Here is a 17,888-nt window from a genome sequence, read left to right as displayed (position 1 = left end):
GCAGGGTTTTGGTGCCCTGAAGCCCTTATGTCAGGGCTAGATGCCCTGCTGGGACCAGTAGTGCTGGCACGGAGGTGAGCAAAGCTGGGCTCTGAATAGCGGACATTGCCCTTGTGCAGTGAAAAGCAAATGCCTGAGCTCCTTGCTGACACTAAATGATAAGGAAACTGGTGCTGGTGGAGCCTGGGGCTGCGCTGTTTCCTTCCCCTTCTCTTGTAGAGCCTCCCCGCTCGCTGCCCGGGGGTTGCCACAGCGCAGGGACAGCAGCAGGCGGGTGTTTGGCTGCATCCCCCAGGTGCAGCTGCAGTGTGTAATGTCCCGAACAAGGCGGCAGCGTTCTGGGCCTTTCTGAGCACTGGAATGCAGAAGGGAAAGCTCAAGCTGCTGTTTGCAGCCTTCCCCTGCCACAGAGTGGGACCAGGCAGGGCAGGTGGTGACAGAGCCTTATTGGCGTCCCCAGCTGCTGTCCCCAGCCCTTGGTAGAGGTGACCCCTGGCAGGCTGAGGACAGCAGGGCTGGCACAGCCTCAGCCCCTGCGAGCTCTCTGCCCGTACGTCCTAGGTAAGCTCCTGCTGGCAGACCTGGAGGTAGGGCAGGATTGGGAAAAAAAAAACAAAACCACCAAAGGCAGAGCAATGCCCCAGGTTTAGCATTGCTTCTGGGGACACAGGAGGGGACGGATGCGGTGCCAGGGTGCACGAGGGCTTCTGCTGGCCCACCATGCCCCTGCCCTGTCCTGGCCAGCCCTGGGTGCAGCTGCTGGAGGTCGCTGCTCCTGCCCTACACAGCTGCTGCTTTGGAGGGTGCTGTCTGCCTCGCGCTGTGCCCTTGATGTGTGGTGGCCCCACGGGTGGCTTTGTGGGGACCGCTTTGACTGGGGGCAGCAGGCGATGCCGATCCATGATGGTTTCCTGCGTGCAGTGCTGTCCCTGGGCTGGGGGGCACATGGAACTGGCACTGAGCTCCCTGACTCGGCTCCCAGCGAGGCACTGGGCAAAATCAGGGCACCCCTGCATGGGTTGCTCTTTCTCTGCTCCTTCAAGCTTGGAGGAGAAAGATCCCAGTCACATCCCCAAAATAACACCCCAAAGAAGCCGTTGGTTCTGGGTGTTTGCATCCATGAGCCCTGCCCACACGCAGCAGCTCCTGATCCCCAGGGACAGGTTGCATGTCTGGGCACCCACTGTGCTGATCCATAAATTGATGCTGGGGACCTGGTGGTGGATGACCCCATTGCTTGCCCCAACTAATCATAGAATCAAAGAACTGTTTAGGTTGGAAAAGATCCAAAGATCATAGAGTCCAACTGTTAACCCAGCACCACCAAGGCCACCGCTAAACCATGTCCCCAAGTGCCACATCTGCATGTCTCTTAAATACCTCCAGGAATGGTGACTCCATCACCTCCCTGGGTAGCCTGTTCCAACGTTTCACAAGCCTTTTGGTGGAGAAAGGGTTATTGATGATTCAATGAATCGAAGTGTGGTGATGCTGAGTGCTGGTGGCATGAGCTGATATGCAACCATGCGACAGGGACAGCCCTGGAGTGTGCAGCTGGGCTGCATCAACCCTCCTCCTGTGCCTGGCAAGGGATGCCCAACAGGACCTCAGAGATACTGCTGGCAGTGTCTCTTTATTGCCTGGTTGTATTTTCTAGACCAGACAAGGATGTTTTAGAGCGATACTTGCTTGAAGCCCCTGCCCCAGGCCTGCACTGCAACAGGCACTACCCTGGGGGAGCTCTGGGAGAGGGGTCCCGCCCATGTCCCAGCTTGGCCCCGGGAGCCCCTGCCTGCAGTCATTTTTTTGGGGTGAAGTAAGCATCCGTTTGCGTGCGACACACAAAACGGAAAGCTTGCCTACGTCCCAGCCCACCTGCCGCCTGCCCCGGCCACTTGACTCAGCGCACTGCGAATATCACGATGACACGGAGGCTGGTAATGCTGCGGGGAGCTGTGATGTGGCAGGCAGGGCGCTGAGCCGCCCCGAGCCTCAGCCCTGCTGGCATCTGTGGTCGGCCACTGTGTGTTTTCCATATGACCTCCCTAGTTTTCTGGAGGTCTGACTTAACACCCCTGGAGAGGGGACAGGCAAGGGCAGGAGCGGGGGAAGCAGCCAAAAGGAGGGGACAGCCCCACACAGGCACTGTCTCCAGCTGCATCAGTATCTGGCAGCAATATTCCCCCCCCCAGAGGGGTCTGGGCACCTCCTGCCTGCTGAAATCCTGGGGTTTGGACATTTCTGTGTCCAAAACACAAATTGCCCATTTGTGGTGTCCTGTGGACTCACGTGATGTGCACAGGGCTGGATGTGGCCATGGGGAGGTGAGGATGTTTCCCTCTCTCTCTTGTTGGATGGCTTTGATTAATCCCACTGGGGATGGCAATGGGAACCCTGTCAGTCCCGGGTGTCCCCTTCCCCACTCTGATACAGGCCATAGGTGACAGCTCCTTGTTGACATCTGTCATGCCACCCCTTTGAGCCTGGCTCTGTCCTCTACACTGGTGAAGCACATTGTTTGTGCCAACAACCTCATGATCCTGTGCTCAGAACCAGCAGTGGCCCATGTAACAGCGTGTGACACCACCCTGCTGCTTTCACAGTCCTCCTGGGGTGCAAAGAGCCCACTGGGCTTTCCAGAGATGCTCGTGGGGACAGTGGCAAGAGGGGATGAGCACAGAGGAGGTTACAGCTTCAGGGAGCCATCTCCACCCGCATGCCATGGGCCCTTCGCTTATTCTGGGCCTTTGGCATCTCTGCTTCGCTCTACAATGTGCAAGTGGGAAGGTGTCACCACCCCCTGTCTAATCCTGGAGCCCTGTTCAGGGGATGGTCCTAATCTCTGGAAGCCTCCAGGATTTGCCTCAGCTGTCAGAGGCATCTCCTGTCTTCCCATACCAGTACATCAGCTCTCCCAGCGTGCAGAAGTGTTGCCGAGGCTCCCCCCCGTCCTGCCTGACAGGTCTCTGATGCTGTGATGTCCCAAACTGGCAAATCTGGATGGACAGGTAGACCTGATGCTTTTTGGGGTACAGCAAATCTGTACAGCAGGGACCCTCTTTGCGATGGGGTCCCAGCAATAAACCCAGCTGAAAGATGTCCCTGCTGCATCTTTTTTTTTTTTTTTTTTTGGGGGGGGGCGGTGGGGTGGGTGGGTTGAATTACAGTGGCATGAGGTGGAGCTGATCCTTTAGGGAAGAGATGATACTCTGGTTAGTTAGAACTATGTTACCTGGAGGATAAGCAAGGAACATCGATGGTTCGGTGTGCTGGGAATGTGGGTTCAAACCAATTTATAACAAGTATCAGCTTCCTATAGAGAAGAGGTCTTTTCTCGTTGGAAAATATGAATGCCCTAGTTTTCAGCTAAATCCTGAAATATTTGGGGTATCAAGCAAAAATATGTTGATATTTAAATTATCACTACAATTTTAATGTTCAACCCTCCTGGTTGCCCGTAGGAACAGCCAGCACAGCCCACGTGGTTTTTGGTTTGGCACTCTGTTTTCATGTCAAGGTGGAGGTATCGCACTGGTGGGCACTTTGTTTTGTTTCTCATTTTAGCTCCCTCACCCCAAAGCTGGGGGGGTGAGACACCCTGCTCCCATCCTTGTGGATGAAATGACTCCATGGAAGCCGTTTCTCCCGCCCTGTCCTGCATCCACAAGTGAAGCCACTGTGGTGGGTGACAGAACCTTCGGCACTTGAGTCTGGTCCCTACGGGAAACCCTTTGCCGCTGGAACTGGGCCACCTGCCAGGTGCCATTGTCACTTACAGCAGTCAGTGTGGTGTTTCCATGCTTGAGTTTGCTCAACACACGGAGGTCTTGCTGGCAACGTGTGAATAAACAAGATGCCAAAATGCTACAGTAAGGTGCCCCAGATAAGTCTGGATGATAAACCATATTGATTCACTTGCTCTTAACCTATGAGTCATTCCCTGAGTCAACAGAGAAAACGGCATCCAAACATCACCCAGCAGGTTGAAAAACTTCAAGAACTTCAAGCAAAATAATTGCATTGATGTTTTTTTTCCTGGGGAAACTATTTAATTTCCAACCTCACCAATCTGAATTGAAATAGGAGAGAAATTTGAGTGCTAATTTCTTTGTGACCTAGAGTTTTGGTATTGATGTATTTTTTTCCAGACCGCTTTAAATTGTTTTTCTTAACACATAATCAAAAGAAACCTGCTTTTTGCAAAGCATTTTGGTTTAGATTAGACATCACGATTGCCTTTGAGAAAGACACACAGAAGATTTCTGAGCAGAGCTGGGAGTCTGGAGGTGGCCACCTGTGAGCTGATGGAAAAAGTCATCAAGGCATGGGCCATGTGAAAGCTGAGGGATCAAGGATGTTCTGAGATCATCCAAGACAAGATGAAATCCCTGTGGATCAAGGTATGGAGAAACCAGAGCTTCTCTAATCCTCCCCTCTGGGTGCCAGACCCACCAGGGAGCCAAAGGCAGCTGGAGAACAGACGGATGGTGTCCTCCAGCCCTACATAGCTGTGCTGGGGAGCAGGGCTGTCTTCTCTTTTGCCAGAGCAGCTGCAGAAAATTTTATTGTTTATGACCCACTTGGCAAGTTTGAGCCACCCCGAGGCACTCTGGGGAGCAGGAGGGACCGCCAGTACCTGTCCATGGCCTGCAGGCAGCAAAAATGGCCAGGAGCCCCACATCACCCTCTTCTCCCTGCCTCAGGGAGCTCATCCTTCAGGCATCCCAAAGGTATCTTGGGGAAGGAGGAGCCTTTATTAGGCATATCACTCCTCGCTGGCAGAAGTAATCGAGGAACATCTGGGTTATCGCATAGTTTTGGAGGAAACATACCCTCCCTGAGATACTGATACCATCTCTTGGTGTCCTGGCTTTGTCCTGCTGCCAAATGCTGTTTCTGAAATGCCCAGGAGAGAAAAAAATATCCCTCCTGGAGCAGGAGGGTCGTGCTGCTGGGCTGCAGCCCCTGGGCAGGGTGGGAGCCCATGGGGGACCAGGTCTGCCCTGTCCAGGTGACTCGCTGATGGCTGTAAGGAGCTTTCTTCTCAGGTCACAGGAGGAGCAGGGCTAGCAGGGAGCGTGAGGTCTCTGTGCTCTTCCCAGAGAGCAGCAGCTGCACATCTCGCTGTCTGTGCAGGGCACAGTGGGCAGGGGTCCTTGGGACGATGCCTCCATGCATCACTGCCTGTGGTTGCCTGGCAGCCAGGAGCTGAGCCCGGTGGCTGGCCAAGCCCAGTGCTCCTCCACCACCTTGATGGACCAAAAAGCCAGCGTTACTGCCCTGGCTTCCTTTCCCAGCCAGTCCATGGCTCCTGCTCCAGCTGGGATGCATCCCTCAGAGCCCTGTAGCTCTTCTCTGGGATGTCACCATCCCTTTAAAGGCCAGCCTGGCCAATGGGGCTTTACTCTTTCTTCTCTCCCTCCCCTTCACTGCAGCTCCCCCCACCTGGAAAGCCACCCCCTTGTCAGCAAAGCTCAGATCATCGGGCTCTGCCAGAGCTTCAGGCTCTGGTTGTCTCCGAGATGCCTCTTGACGCTGATGTCCATCTTGGGAGGTGTTTCCTGGGGACCAGGGAACTGTGAGCCTTTGGACCAACGCCCAGGAGAGCCGGGTTTGCCTGGATCCTCCATAGCAGCATCCCTGGAGACAGGCAAGTAGCTGGGAAACAGGAGAAAACAGTCAGCCCCAGTTTGAGGAAGGTTAAGGAGTCAGACCAGGGGTGACAGAGACCTTTTCAGCAGCGCCTCATGCATGGCATGGCAAGGGAGGGAAACAAGGGGAGGTGGGGGGAGAAGGGTGGATCCTACAGGACTAATGGGGCTTTCCTAGGTCAGTGGGGGGCTTTGGGGCAAATCTGAGTTTGAGGGCTAACAGAAGGGTGGCTGATCATGAGCTCTGGGGTGACCAAACTCTGTGGATAAGGTCCTGGTGGAGTGGGCAGGGCACAGGCTGGAGGGGAAGGCAGAGGGCTGGCTGCTGATAAATCTTCTCCAGGGATGCAATAAATCTTCTCCAGGAACATGGGTCAGGGGTACGGACAGCTGGGTTGGTCCAGGTGATCCCAAGAGTTGCCTTCTAACCTCAACAATGCGGTCAAGGCTGGGGGAGTATGTGGGGGAGCAGAGGGATCTGGGGCTGTGGGAGGACATGGTGGGTCGAGGTGGTCAGTGCAGGATTATCAGGGAGGATTGGGGGTCTAGTGTTAATGCAGGGGCTGGGGGAAGGCATCTGGGGCGCAGGGTCAATGGGGAGGCTGGGGGGGGGGCGTGCAGTGGGTGGCTGAGGAGGTGGCAGTGAGGGCATTGGGAAGTCCATAGCTAGAGGGCTGCTGGTGCTGGGGACAGGAGACATGTCCCCAAGGAAAGGTGACCTGGCTCTGGCCTGACCAGTCCCGTGCGAGCCTGGGGGGTGGGGGCAGGACCATATGCTGCGGCCCTATAGGAGGGGTAGCGGCATGCTGCTGAATGTGCAGGTCCCGGGTGGCTATTCCTGGCGGCCCCCGCCTGCGCAGGCAGATTGGTTTGCAGGGAGGTGACAAGTGCCAGCCGAAGCCTATAAAAATCTCCCAGCCCCTGTTCTGGCTCAGTGACCTGGTTCCCCCCTCCCAGGACAGCCGGTTCCCCCCTCCCAGGACAGCCGTCCCGGAGCAGAGACTCTCCGTCCAGAGTGGAGACGCCTGGTCCAGAGCAGGGACCCCAGCTTCAGAGTCAAGATCCCAGATCTGGAGGAGATACCTTTGGTCTGGAGCAGGGACCCCAAAACAGAGCAGAGATCCCAGAGAAGAGACCCCCCAAAACACCCTCTTCTCCAGCCCCCCCGGCTTTGCAGCAATGACCGGCAAAACTGCACCTCCGGCCACAGACCCAGCTCCGGCAGCTCCAAAAGAAGAGCCAGTGCCAGCCCCAGCTGCTGAAGAGCCCCCAGCCCCTGAGCAGCCCCCAGCCCCTGCAGATGAGTCCGCTTCTGTCCCTACACCAGAAGCGACTCCAGCCCCTGAAGAAGGTCCCCCGGCTCCCCCAGCTGAACCCCAAGCCCCAGCCCCTGAACCGAAGCTTGAGAAACCAAAGGCAGGTGAGGACGGGATCGGACACCGAAGCGGGGAGGGGAGATATGCAAGGCTGGGAGGGGGCATGGGGGGTGCTGGGGTGAAGGGATGGAGGGATGAAGTCATCAAGGGTATTTTTGCAGTGGGATTAGGCTGGGGGATTAGGAGGAGGGGGGGGCTGAGGACCAACATGGAGGGTGGGTGATTGCCCTCCAGCAGCCCCAGTACTCGAGAGCCTGTCCTCACCACTGCGCTTGTTACAGAGCCGCCCAGCTCCCCCTTGTCCTTGGCTGTGGAAGGAGTGAGCGAAAACTCGGTTATGCTGACCTGGAAAGCCCCAGAACAGACAGGCCAGTCGGGCCTGGATGGATACGTGGTGGAGATCTGCAAAGATGGAAGTAGGCTTGGGCTTTCCTGCCTCGTAAGCGTGGAGAGCTGCTGTGTTGCTGGGGAGGCATGGGATGGAGCTGGGCAGAACCTGGAAGTGCGTGTCCCTGGGGACCATTTTCTTTTCTTTGCTCAAATGGGTTCATTTTAAATGATTTTTTTTTTTTTTTTTCCATGGAGGAACAGGGCTTCCCACTGGCTTCAGATAGCAGTGGTGTCTTTAGCAGGGGTCTGGATGGGTTTTAATATCACTGCTGTGTTAGAGGGAGGAGGAGAGACCAGCATACCCAGTGAGGGTGGTCTCTGATGAACTCCAGCTCTGCAGAAACCTGGGGTTGGGATGGTGGTGTAAGACCTCAGGATGAAGAAGATGTGATTGTCCCACGTTAGTCTGAAATGAAGTGCAGAAGGAATGGGGGTAAGGTGGGAGGATGAGGGGGGAAAGGATCCTGGGCAGCGCAAGAGGGGCTACCATAGATCAGCAGGCAAGCCCTGCCTGAGCCAGATGGGGCTTGAGATGTTTGGAAGGAGAATGGCCATTGTGGATGGAGGTGGGCTGGTGGGTGGCAACAATTATCTGCGCTTCTCCAGTTGCATGGCTGGTTGGTGGAATGGGCTAGGTGGGTAAAACTTGTGTTTTGGGTGCTCTCTTGAAGCCCTGCTTGGCTTTGGGGTGAAAGTGAATGACTTGTGTGGCTGGGAGGATCTGCAAGGGGAGGCTGGGACTGGTGGGCTGGGTGCTGTATGTGGCTGCGGTGGTTTGAGAGACCCAGGTTGTCAATGGGCCTTGGGGAGCTTGGTCTGTGACCCTTGGCTGTTTAGCTCGTGGCACACACGATCAACACATGCTTGGCTGTGGGAGGCTTCCATCATTGGGCTGGGGACTGGGGAGGTAAACTGGGATGGGGGATGAGGCCCTTGTGTGGGAGAAGGAGAGATGCAGCCACTCCTGGAGGGTGCTGGCTGACAGCCACCCAAAGGTCACAGTTTTGGATGCTCTCCTAGCTTGCTTTGAGCTTGGCTGGGTGACAGGAGAGCGCTAGTCATTCAGTGAAAACCACATGGGCTCCGTGACTGCGGTATTTGGGCTAGTGCAAGACCCTGGGTGGCTAAAATACAGTGAGATCCCAGTGAGGGCTGGTGTGAGTAATGCCCATGGTGAAGGGCAAGAGGAGCTGGTGGGATCTGGCTAGTCCAATGGCCCTGACAGGAAAACCTTCTTGGTTTGAAGGTGCACATGGTGGCTTAGCAAACACCAGCACTCACGGGTGGCTCTAATTGCCCACCTGGGACAGCCAGTCCCTTGGTGACTGGGGCAGCTGTTTTCTAACTGAGAAACCTGTTAAGAGCTTTGGCACATCACAAGGCTGTGTTAGCTAGCTGTTGGGGGGGAGGCTTCTGCATCTTGGCTAGGGGGTGAGTTTGAGATGCCCCTTCCAAGCAGGAAGAACAGTCAGAGATGTCTAGCTGACAGGTGACGAGCAGACCTTGCCTGATGTGGAAGGTGTGCTGGGGAACATGGTGAGCCCCAGCAAGTTACCCTGGGGCAGTGAGGGGAGCAGACTGGCTGGCAGGGCTGTCAAAGGATCTTAACTACTTCTAGAAATTCACCTGGAAGGTCAGCAGGGACCATGTTTGCTGGCCTAATGCCTTTTCTTGCTTGCAAACAGCCTCCTGAACAACAGTTGAGCTTCTGCCAGCATTTCGTGCCCCACGCTCCCTGGCAGGGTGGGGTGGCCAACCTCCCCTCTAAGATACCTTTTTCTGCTGCTGCCCCAAATCATGCAGTCTTTGCAAGGAAGGGAGAGGCTCTTTACCTCTGGTTTCACCCCTGTGGCTTGATCCTGCTCTTTGGGGTGTGCGTCCGTCTGTCCACCGCACGGCTGAAGTGCTCTGCTTGTTCATCGCAGGCACAGACTGGACGGCCGTGAACGAGGAGCCTTTTCTTTCCACCCGCTACACAATCCAGGACCTCAACTCCGGTGACAAGGTCCATGTGCGGGTGAAGGCTGTCAGCGCCAGCGGGGCCAGTGTCCCGGCGACATTGGAGCAGCCAGTCCTCATCAAGGAGATCCTCCGTAAGTACCGCTCCTGCCGCGCGTGGGTCCTGTGGGCTTTGCCAGCCGTGCAAAGGAATCGCCGTCCATCCTTGTAGCCTGGGCAGCCTCCGCACTCTAACACGTCACAATCCAGCCCCTGACCAGGTTGTTATTCTCCATAACTCTGTCCAGTTCTCTTGGGGTGGGATGGAGTAGCTCCCTGACTTCACAACACTGATCCTGCAGATGGTGAAGCTTTGCGGGTGAAGGACTCGGTGCAGAGCCACATTTTCAGATTTCATTGCAAGATCTCAGAAACTGTTTCATTTCCAGCACATTCCCTCTTCTTGGCCATACTACATCTCTAGTATGCCATCACACACACATCGGACAGCTTTGTTTATTTAGCTAAGGAAAGTCACGAGCTGGTAGTCTGGAGCATGGGAACTTTAATCATGCTGAACTCGCCAATGAATGACTTTCTCCCATGCTTAGCAAGACTCGCATTCCTCCCGAGGTGCTGTGAATGTGCTGAGGCTGATGTATGACTGCAAGGTTAGTTTTCACTTAGCAAATACATAGACTTATTTTGCCTTTACAAGGAATTATTAAAGCGCGGGTTTTCCTATTACTCAAAGAACACATCATGTATTTCAGCTGCTTTAAAATAGTAATAATAATAACAAAAGTTATTTCCAGGAACCATCAGCTTTTCATAGGAAAAGGCTTGGAGAAGGCTATCAGCATCTGGAAGGGGTCCTGCAGGGTCTGTCCTCTCAGTCTGCCCGGAGGAGGTGAACATGGCTTTATGGTTGGCGTCTGCTGCCGTGTTTACCTCCAGATCTCAAAGCCATCCCAACATAACTTGTAGGACCAGGGAGGATGAGGCAGGGAGGACTGGTATGAGATACCAAGTACACAACTTGTGTTTCCCACTTCTAATCCTTCGCTGCGCCCACCACTTCAAACCCCCTGCCCCTGCTGCCTGAGCTCTGTCCCAACCGTGTGTACCAGCTGAGAGGTGTAAAACCCAAAAAGCTGAAGGACCCACGCACAGCTTGCTCTTGCTCCGTGCTGGTGAGGTGTTTGGGTTGGTTTCCTTCCCCCCTCTTTTCTTTTTACTGACTGAAACCCTTCATTAACAAGCAGCACGTGCCCACTCATGCATTTCATTTGAAATACAGCCCTGTGCACGTTGCCTGGCTTTGAGGAGCAAATTAGCCCCCAGTGTCCCTCTGCCCCCCTGTGTTCACTCCAGTGGTGCTGGTCTGTGTGGTGTCCACAACTCCATTCCTCTTTGCCCTGTCCGTTACCTTCTGATCTTCGCATTTTATTTGGGACTGCATTTTGTACTTATCGGTTCATTTATAGCATCACAAGGGATTTTAAATAGCAGCGATACAGACTGCAGAGAGTTTGGAAACAGGTGGGATGAGTGGGTTTGGGAAGTGGAGAGAGACAAGGAGAAACCAGATGAAGATTTGGTGTGGGAGTTACATTTTGCAGGGAGCTAGAGCAGGAAAAATGCCTTTCCACCCACAGCAGCACGTCACCTGGGCCACCAACCCTGTCCAGCCCTCTCCAGCTGAGCAAGGCGCACAGAGCTGGAGAAAGCACCCATGAATTAACATTCCTCCACCGAGGTCAGGTTTCTCTGCCCCGCTGAGACTGATGAGCCCAAGTGGCAGCATCGATGCACGGATCCCCGAAATGAATAGCAGCAAGAGCAGAGGAGGGACCATCTCAGCTGTCAGCGGGGCCATCTGGGACTGCTGGGCATCTCCCTGCCCTCCCCAGCCCACTGCCGGTGTTTCACGCTCACAGCTGTTTAGCCATTGCTCAGTCCCGGGTTAATTCTGACCATGCCCCCTCCCCAGAGCTAAGCTCCGGCACGTTTAATCCAGGCAGAGACATGCAGCTTTTTATGAGTGGCTCACGTAAACCCAATGCCTCTCCAGAAGGATCACCCAGTGGCACCGACCCGGTAGGGTTACATGGCTGCTGCTATTTTCACCCTGGGAAGGAGACTCCATCAACATTCTCCAGGGCGTTTTTTGCTTATCTTTGTTATGTTCCCTTGGGGATGTTAGCCTTCGTTTTAAGCCTGGGGCTTTCACAGCTCTGCTGTGAGGAACCATGCACCATCTTGGTCTTGCAATGGCCTTGAGCGCACATCGAAGGTGGAGGTCTGGCGAGCCTTGTCCTTGTTAAAAGTTGGGTTGTGTGCCTCTGGGCCGTCTGCTTTCTGAACTGGGGAGAAATATTTCCTAACGCAGAGATGCTGTCCTCTGCCTTGCTGCCGTGTAGGCTGTGCTGTGGCTCTTCTGGGTAAGCCCATGTTGGTGTCCGTGGCCTGGCTACAATGGAGGCGAATGGTCCATCGGGGTGGTGCTGTCGGGTTGGTGACCTGGGGGCTCAAGGATGGGTGTAATTTTGGGGTGCAGGCAATGGGGTAGGTTGGCACGGCCCTGCAGGGAAGCAAGCATGTCCAGGAGATGGGATGGAAGAGGTGGCTGTGTTTCTGGGTGGGATTTCTGGATGGCCAAGTGGGGGGATGCATGGGGTGGGTCAGCCAGCTGGGGGCTGTGATTTTCTTGGCCCCACTGCATAACTTTCTGGTCCCCAGAGCTCCCGAGGATCCGTGTGCCTCGTCACCTGCGGCAGACGTATGTCAGGCACGTTGGGGATGCTGTGAACATGATGATCCCTTTCCAGGTAGGTGGATGAATTGGGAGTTACTCCCCCAGGCTCTTTCTCTGCAGGTTGGCTTCTGCAGTGACTTTTCTAGCCCCCGTGACATGCCTGGGGCCAACAGTGGGCTGGCTTATCCTGATCCCCATGTCTCATGGGCCAAGGGTGGGAGATGGGGTGGGAACATCTCTCCCGTTCCTGCCTAGTTCCCATTTTTCTCCTGCTGCGTTTTTGTTGCTAGTAGTGACAACAGGACCACCCCAAACATGCTAGGGCATGGGCTAGCTATTGCTGCTGCCTCTGCCCATGAGCCCTGTTCAGCTCATGTTCCTGGCAGGGATCTGGCCATGTACCACAAGACCCCACAGCACAGCAGTGGGGACCTTCCTGGGGAAAGCAGCTGCCTTTGGAGCAGGGCAGCCCCAGGGCTGTGTGATGGGGGGAGTGATGCAGAAACTGGTGGGCCAGGCTGCAGGTCCTCTCCTCAACTGATCATATACTGTGTGGGGCATCACCAAAGCATCTCCATCATGGCATCTGAGATAGAGAAAACCAGTCCTGAAACATGCTGGTCAAGCAGGGGAAAGCGAGAGGCAGAAAGCTGCCCCAGAGTTGAGGGACATGTCCATGCCATGTCTCATAAGCAGCTGGGAGCCTGCTCTGCCTGTGCTCCAGGCATGAATTTGCCCTGGATGCTGAATTCAAGCCCCTGCTGCTAGGCTGGAACCTGGGCTCAGTGTCTGCACCGCAGGAGCACACCTTTGCCTGAGATACCCTGGGCAGGTAAAGCTGGGCTTGCTCCATAAGGACTCTGGGAGACCAGCATGTTCCAGCATCATCCCTGGAGCCTGATGGCTTCACATCAGTGGGACTGGCAGGGACCGGCTGTAGTTCCATCCCTGGGGACTGCTGGATGGGAGAGGCCAGATCCAGGCCACTGCTGCCTGGACAAAGCAGGTTGGCTCTGTCCACCCATCCTTCCCCGCAGGATGTGGTGGGACCATGCGCTCAAGTGGCTCCTAACCTGCCTGCGTGGGTTGCTCCAGGGAAAGCCGCAGCCTGAGGTGATCTGGACCAAGGGTGACCAGCCCCTGGACACCAGCCGCATCAACATCCGCAACTTGGAGAGTGACACCATCTTCTACATCCGCAACGCGCAGCGCAGCGATTCGGGCAAGTACGAGCTTGCCGTGCGGGTAAATGGAGCGGAGGACAAGGCTACCCTGGACATTCGAGTGATCGGTAAGGTTGGGGATGGGACCCTGCAGGGCCACCCTGGGGCTCATTTCTGCCCCTTGGCTGGGGATAGCTCTTGCTCTGGGTGGGATGGGACAGGGCTACCAACAAGGCAGGGGATTCTGGTGTCCCTCTTCCACGGGATCTTCTGCAGTGTCATGGAGATTAACTCCTCTGCCTGGGGATGCAGGGCTTCTGCCACCCATGCCCATTGCAGCTTCTCATCCCTCGTGTGCTGCAACAGGGTGATAAGAGATTAAAAGCGAGGTGCAAGGGGTGGTCAAGGCACAGAATGCAGGGGGAGCAAATTAGGATGCCACCCTGTGAGGGTTTGTGTTTGCAGAGCCACCAGGCCCCCCCCAGAACCTGAAGCTGGTGGATGTGTGGGGCTTTAATGTGGCGCTGGAGTGGACCCCCCCAGTGGACAATGGCAACTCCGACATTAAGGGCTACAGGGTGCAGAAGTCAGACAAGAAGAGTGGGGTGAGTCTGGGCACTCCTGTGTCCTGGTGCTGGGGATGTCCTGGTGGGAGTGGAGCAGCTGCACACCCCTGTCTCCCCACATGCCTTCTACATCCTTTGGACAGCCTGCCTTTCCTCACCACTCTTTTCACTCCCCTCCTCCCAGAAATGGTTCACAGCACTGGAGCGCTGCACCCGCACCAGCTGCACCATCTCCGACCTCATCATCGGCAATACCTACTCATTCCGGGTGTTCGCGGAAAACGCCTGTGGACTGAGCGAGAAGGCGGCTGTCGCCTCTGGGGTGGCCCACATCCAGAAGACAAGTAGGGACAAGGCTCTGGCTAAGGGGTTGGGGGATGCTGATGGGCAAGAGGGGTCCTATGCCCATTTGGGCTAGTGGGGCTTCCTCGGTGTTGTGGTGATGCTGCTGGGCTGATGCCAAGGCAGGTCCCTGTCCCCAGGCTGTGCAGCCCTGAGGGCGAGGTCCTCTGCCCTCCTTCTACACCTCCTTTTGCCTCCAAGGAAGACTTGTGCCATGGTCAGCCCCATGGGTGGGATCAAGGCATGGAAATTCCTGGGACGGAATCAAAGCAGGAGCTGGGAGGGGTGAGGATCAGCCCTGGCTTTAACCCCACAGCTCAGGGCCAGCAGAGGAAGGCACCCGTGCAGTGGTCCATCTCGGGGCCAAACCTCCAAACCAGCATCCCTCAGCCCCATTCTCCCTCCAGCTATTTCCATCCTGCTCCATGGTAGCACATAGTGAGCTGGGGTCTCTGCCACTTGCAGAGCTTATCTCCAGCTCCTACTTCTCTGCCCTGAATTTTGGGGATGGAGTAGGAGATCCAGAGAGGTGTCTGGCCTGTATCTGGCAAGCCGCATGTAGCATGCATTGCAGTGATGGTTTGCAGACTGGCATCTTCCCTGTCCCCTGCAGAGACTGGGAACTAACATGACATGGCTGGATGAGAAGGGATCTATAGACAGAGCTGGGCTGAGCTGAAGGCCAGGTCCTTGGGTCGGGCTAGATGCTGTCTGGCTTGTTTTGTGAGGGAGCAGAAACATTTTGGGGTATCTTGGGCTGAATTCCTGTGACTATGTACTGGTCAGCCCAGGAGCCCAAGCTCTGCCTCAGCCTAGACTTAATTATTTTCTTAGAAACTGTTTACCAGCCAGAAAAGATCCCCCAACGGGACATGATGGAGCCTCCAAAGTTCACCCAGCCCCTAACAGACCGAACCACGACCCGGGGCTACAGCACACATCTCTTCTGCTGCGTCCGGGGCTTCCCCCAGGTCAGTGGTTCCCCCCCTGGGCAGCCACCAGTGGGGATGCTGCAGGGTGGCTGGAGGTGCTGGGAGACAGTGGGTCATGTTGGGTTAGGGCTGGATGAGGTTAGAGGGCAATTCTGAGTGGGTTTGGAGTGTATAAACATAAGCATAAGCATGGAGATGGGTGACAGGTCTTAATTCAAGCCATGTCTTGTTTCTTTCTGCACTGGGGAAGGAACTGTGGAGCAGTGCTTAGGGCTCAAAAATGGGAAGTTTAGCTCTTCGAACTCCTGACTATGAATCCCACCATGGCCACCAGCTTCAGGCAGGGTCACGGCAGAGGGAGGTGGCTGCATTTTGGAGCCAGCTAGATTTCTCATTTCTCTCCCTGTCTTAACAAACAAACAAATCCTGTTGCCTTCCAGCCTAAAATCATCTGGATGAAAAATCAGATGGAGATACGGGAAGACCCCAAATACATAGCGATGATCGAGCAGGGTGTCTGCTCCCTGGAAATCCGCAAGCCCAGCCCTTTCGATGGGGGCATCTACACCTGCAAAGCTGTGAACCCCTTGGGGGAAGCCTCAGTAGACTGCAAACTTGATGTGAAAGGTAAAATTGGCTGAGGAGATAGAGGAGCAGGCCTCCTTGCCTGCTTTTCCTGTTCTCACTTTCACGGTGGTGTCGTTTGTCCCTGTTCTGTGTTGATCCTGGTGATGGTAAAGCCCAAGGACATGGGGCAGCCCTATGGGGCTGGAGCTGGAGCTTTGGGCTTCTTGGGTTATCGGTCTTGAAACACCTTGAAATTGCTTGCCTTCATTCATGGCCAATAAATGGGGAGGAAACCAGAAATTCCAGAGCCAGAGGACCAGAGGTGCTGGCGGAGGCTGGGACAGTCGTTTGCCCCTCACTGTGCCTACCAGCACTTGTGTCCCAAGCCAGGGGTGGGGTGGGGGTGGGGGCTCTGCTGAACGCCCTCCACTTGCACCTGGGTTGTTCTGATTTATGCCTCAGGATCCTGCCTAGAGCTCCCAGCTCACATTTCCCTGCCTCAGCAGAGCGCCCAGCCCAGCCCTTGCATGCGGGTGCCCTGCTTTGCTCCCTGCAGATGCTGCCTCTGCATGCTGCACACCCTCCTTGGCATGCAGGAGGATGCATGCCCACACACTACATGCATGTTCCTTGAGTGGCAGTGTGTCCTTAGACACGTGTCACACTTATTATTTCTCATTCCGTGGCTTCCCAGCACATGCTTGCCCCAAGACATGCTCTGCCCTACTTCTCACGCAGGCAGGGCTCTGATCCGGCAGGTGCCCAGCATCCTCGGTCCCTGCTGGAGCCACAGGGCTGCCAGCACGGCATGGGGTTGGTGCTGGCTCTGTGGCAGCTGGTGGCAGGGCTCCCAGCCCATGCAGTGAGCACTGACCCAGCCAGCCCTGACCACGCTGCCCTGCAGGTAGGGCTGTCAGCGCAGCCGTGCAGGCAGCACGGTGAAGTCTGCCAGGAGGATGAGCTGCTGGTTGTGCTGGGGACACCAAGCACCTGGGAGTCACCCAGGCTGGGATCTTGTGGGCAAGCTGGCCAGGAGCAGGCAGTGATGGGGATGTGCATGATTGCTTGGAGTGTGTATGTGTGAGGGTGGTGTGTGTAGGTGCGTGTTGGTACGTGTGCACATGAATAAGTTGGTTATACCCTGGCCTGCTTTTGGTAGCCAAAAGTGGAGTAAGACGAGGGAAGTTCAGGGGGTTTATATCTCCTGTGCTCTCCTGCAGTGCCCCAGTGAGGACAGATCAGAGCACAAGAAGAAGAGCAAGGTAGGTCTGGGTTGGGGCTGTGGGAAGGAGGGGGAGGGTGGATCACTTCATCGGGGTTGAGGTGGGTTGAGTGTCCTGAATTAGCCCTTGTCACCTGCTGACGGAGCCCCAGTCTCAGGTCTCCATCATCCCATGGCTGGAGATGCACTGGTGGGGTGGGAAAAACGGGTGCGGAGCCTGAGAGAAACCTGCCCTTTTGCAAGGTGGAGGGAGGGCTGTGAATATGGCCAGGAGGAAAAACATGCCCGTGGAGACTGATGTGCCTGGCAGGTGCAGGGGCAGCATGGCTAGCAGAGCTCCAGTTTGCAGACAGGGCTCAGAGACCTGGGGCATCAGGGGCTGGATGCACATGAGGGGTGTAGGTACTGGGGGCAGGTATAAAGGGGTGTGAAATGGGACTGCGGGGTGGAAAAGCAGAGCTAAAGCAGTTGCACCTGAGTTTTTTGGGGTGGGAGAGGGTGGAAGAGCTGGGCCGGGTTTGTCTTCCATTACAGCTGTAGCTGGGATGTGGTTTCCCATCTCATCCCTCACCACTGCTCTCTTGGCAGCAATGCCCTTGCAGGACTCAGATCTCATCCCTTTACTCAGGTGGATGCTGCAGCTGCTGTGTGGTAGCATGACATGTGGTGATGCTTCTGGCCATGGTCTCTGCTGGCCTGCCCCTCCCTGGCAGTTCTTGGCGGGGGGGGGGGGGGGGGGGCTGTACCTCAGCCTGCCATGGCATGGTCCCCTGTAGGAGCTGTGACAAGGAAACAAGCCCATCTCAGGGGCTTTGGTCCTAATAAAAAAGCCCAAACCGCTCTGTCCTGCTCCTTGTGGGGGTGTTGGGTGGGGGAGGTAGAGGGGAGAGAGCTGCCAGGTATGCTCCAGGTTCATATAATCATCCAATCAAACTGAGGATGGCTTTTCAGCTTGAAAAGAAAGGACCAGCTTTCTGAAGAAT

General features: G+C 55.6%; 1 protein-coding gene across 1 annotated transcript; it reads left to right on the top strand.

Annotated features, from left to right (window-relative positions):
- Nucleotides 1-6,598: 6,598 nt before the first annotated feature.
- Nucleotides 6,599-17,682, top strand: MYBPH (myosin binding protein H). Its single transcript, XM_005447254.3, has 11 exons — nt 6,599-7,071; nt 7,309-7,443; nt 9,343-9,510; nt 12,098-12,186; nt 13,209-13,404; nt 13,742-13,881; nt 14,027-14,186; nt 15,019-15,155; nt 15,557-15,743; nt 16,904-16,945; nt 17,534-17,682. The coding sequence occupies exons 1-10, from the start codon at nt 6,831-6,833 to the stop codon at nt 16,912-16,914; spliced, it is 1,464 nt and encodes a 487-aa protein (XP_005447311.2). The 5' UTR covers nt 6,599-6,830; the 3' UTR covers nt 16,915-16,945; nt 17,534-17,682.
- The last annotated feature ends 206 nt before the right edge of the window (nt 17,683-17,888 follow it).

The sequence above is a fragment of the Falco cherrug genome, chromosome 16 (assembly GCF_023634085.1).
Source record: "Falco cherrug isolate bFalChe1 chromosome 16, bFalChe1.pri, whole genome shotgun sequence".
In the NCBI taxonomy this organism is placed as follows: domain Eukaryota; kingdom Metazoa; phylum Chordata; class Aves; order Falconiformes; family Falconidae; genus Falco; species Falco cherrug.
The sequence above is the reverse complement of the archived record's forward strand: the minus strand, read 5'-3'. Positions and strand labels throughout refer to the sequence as shown.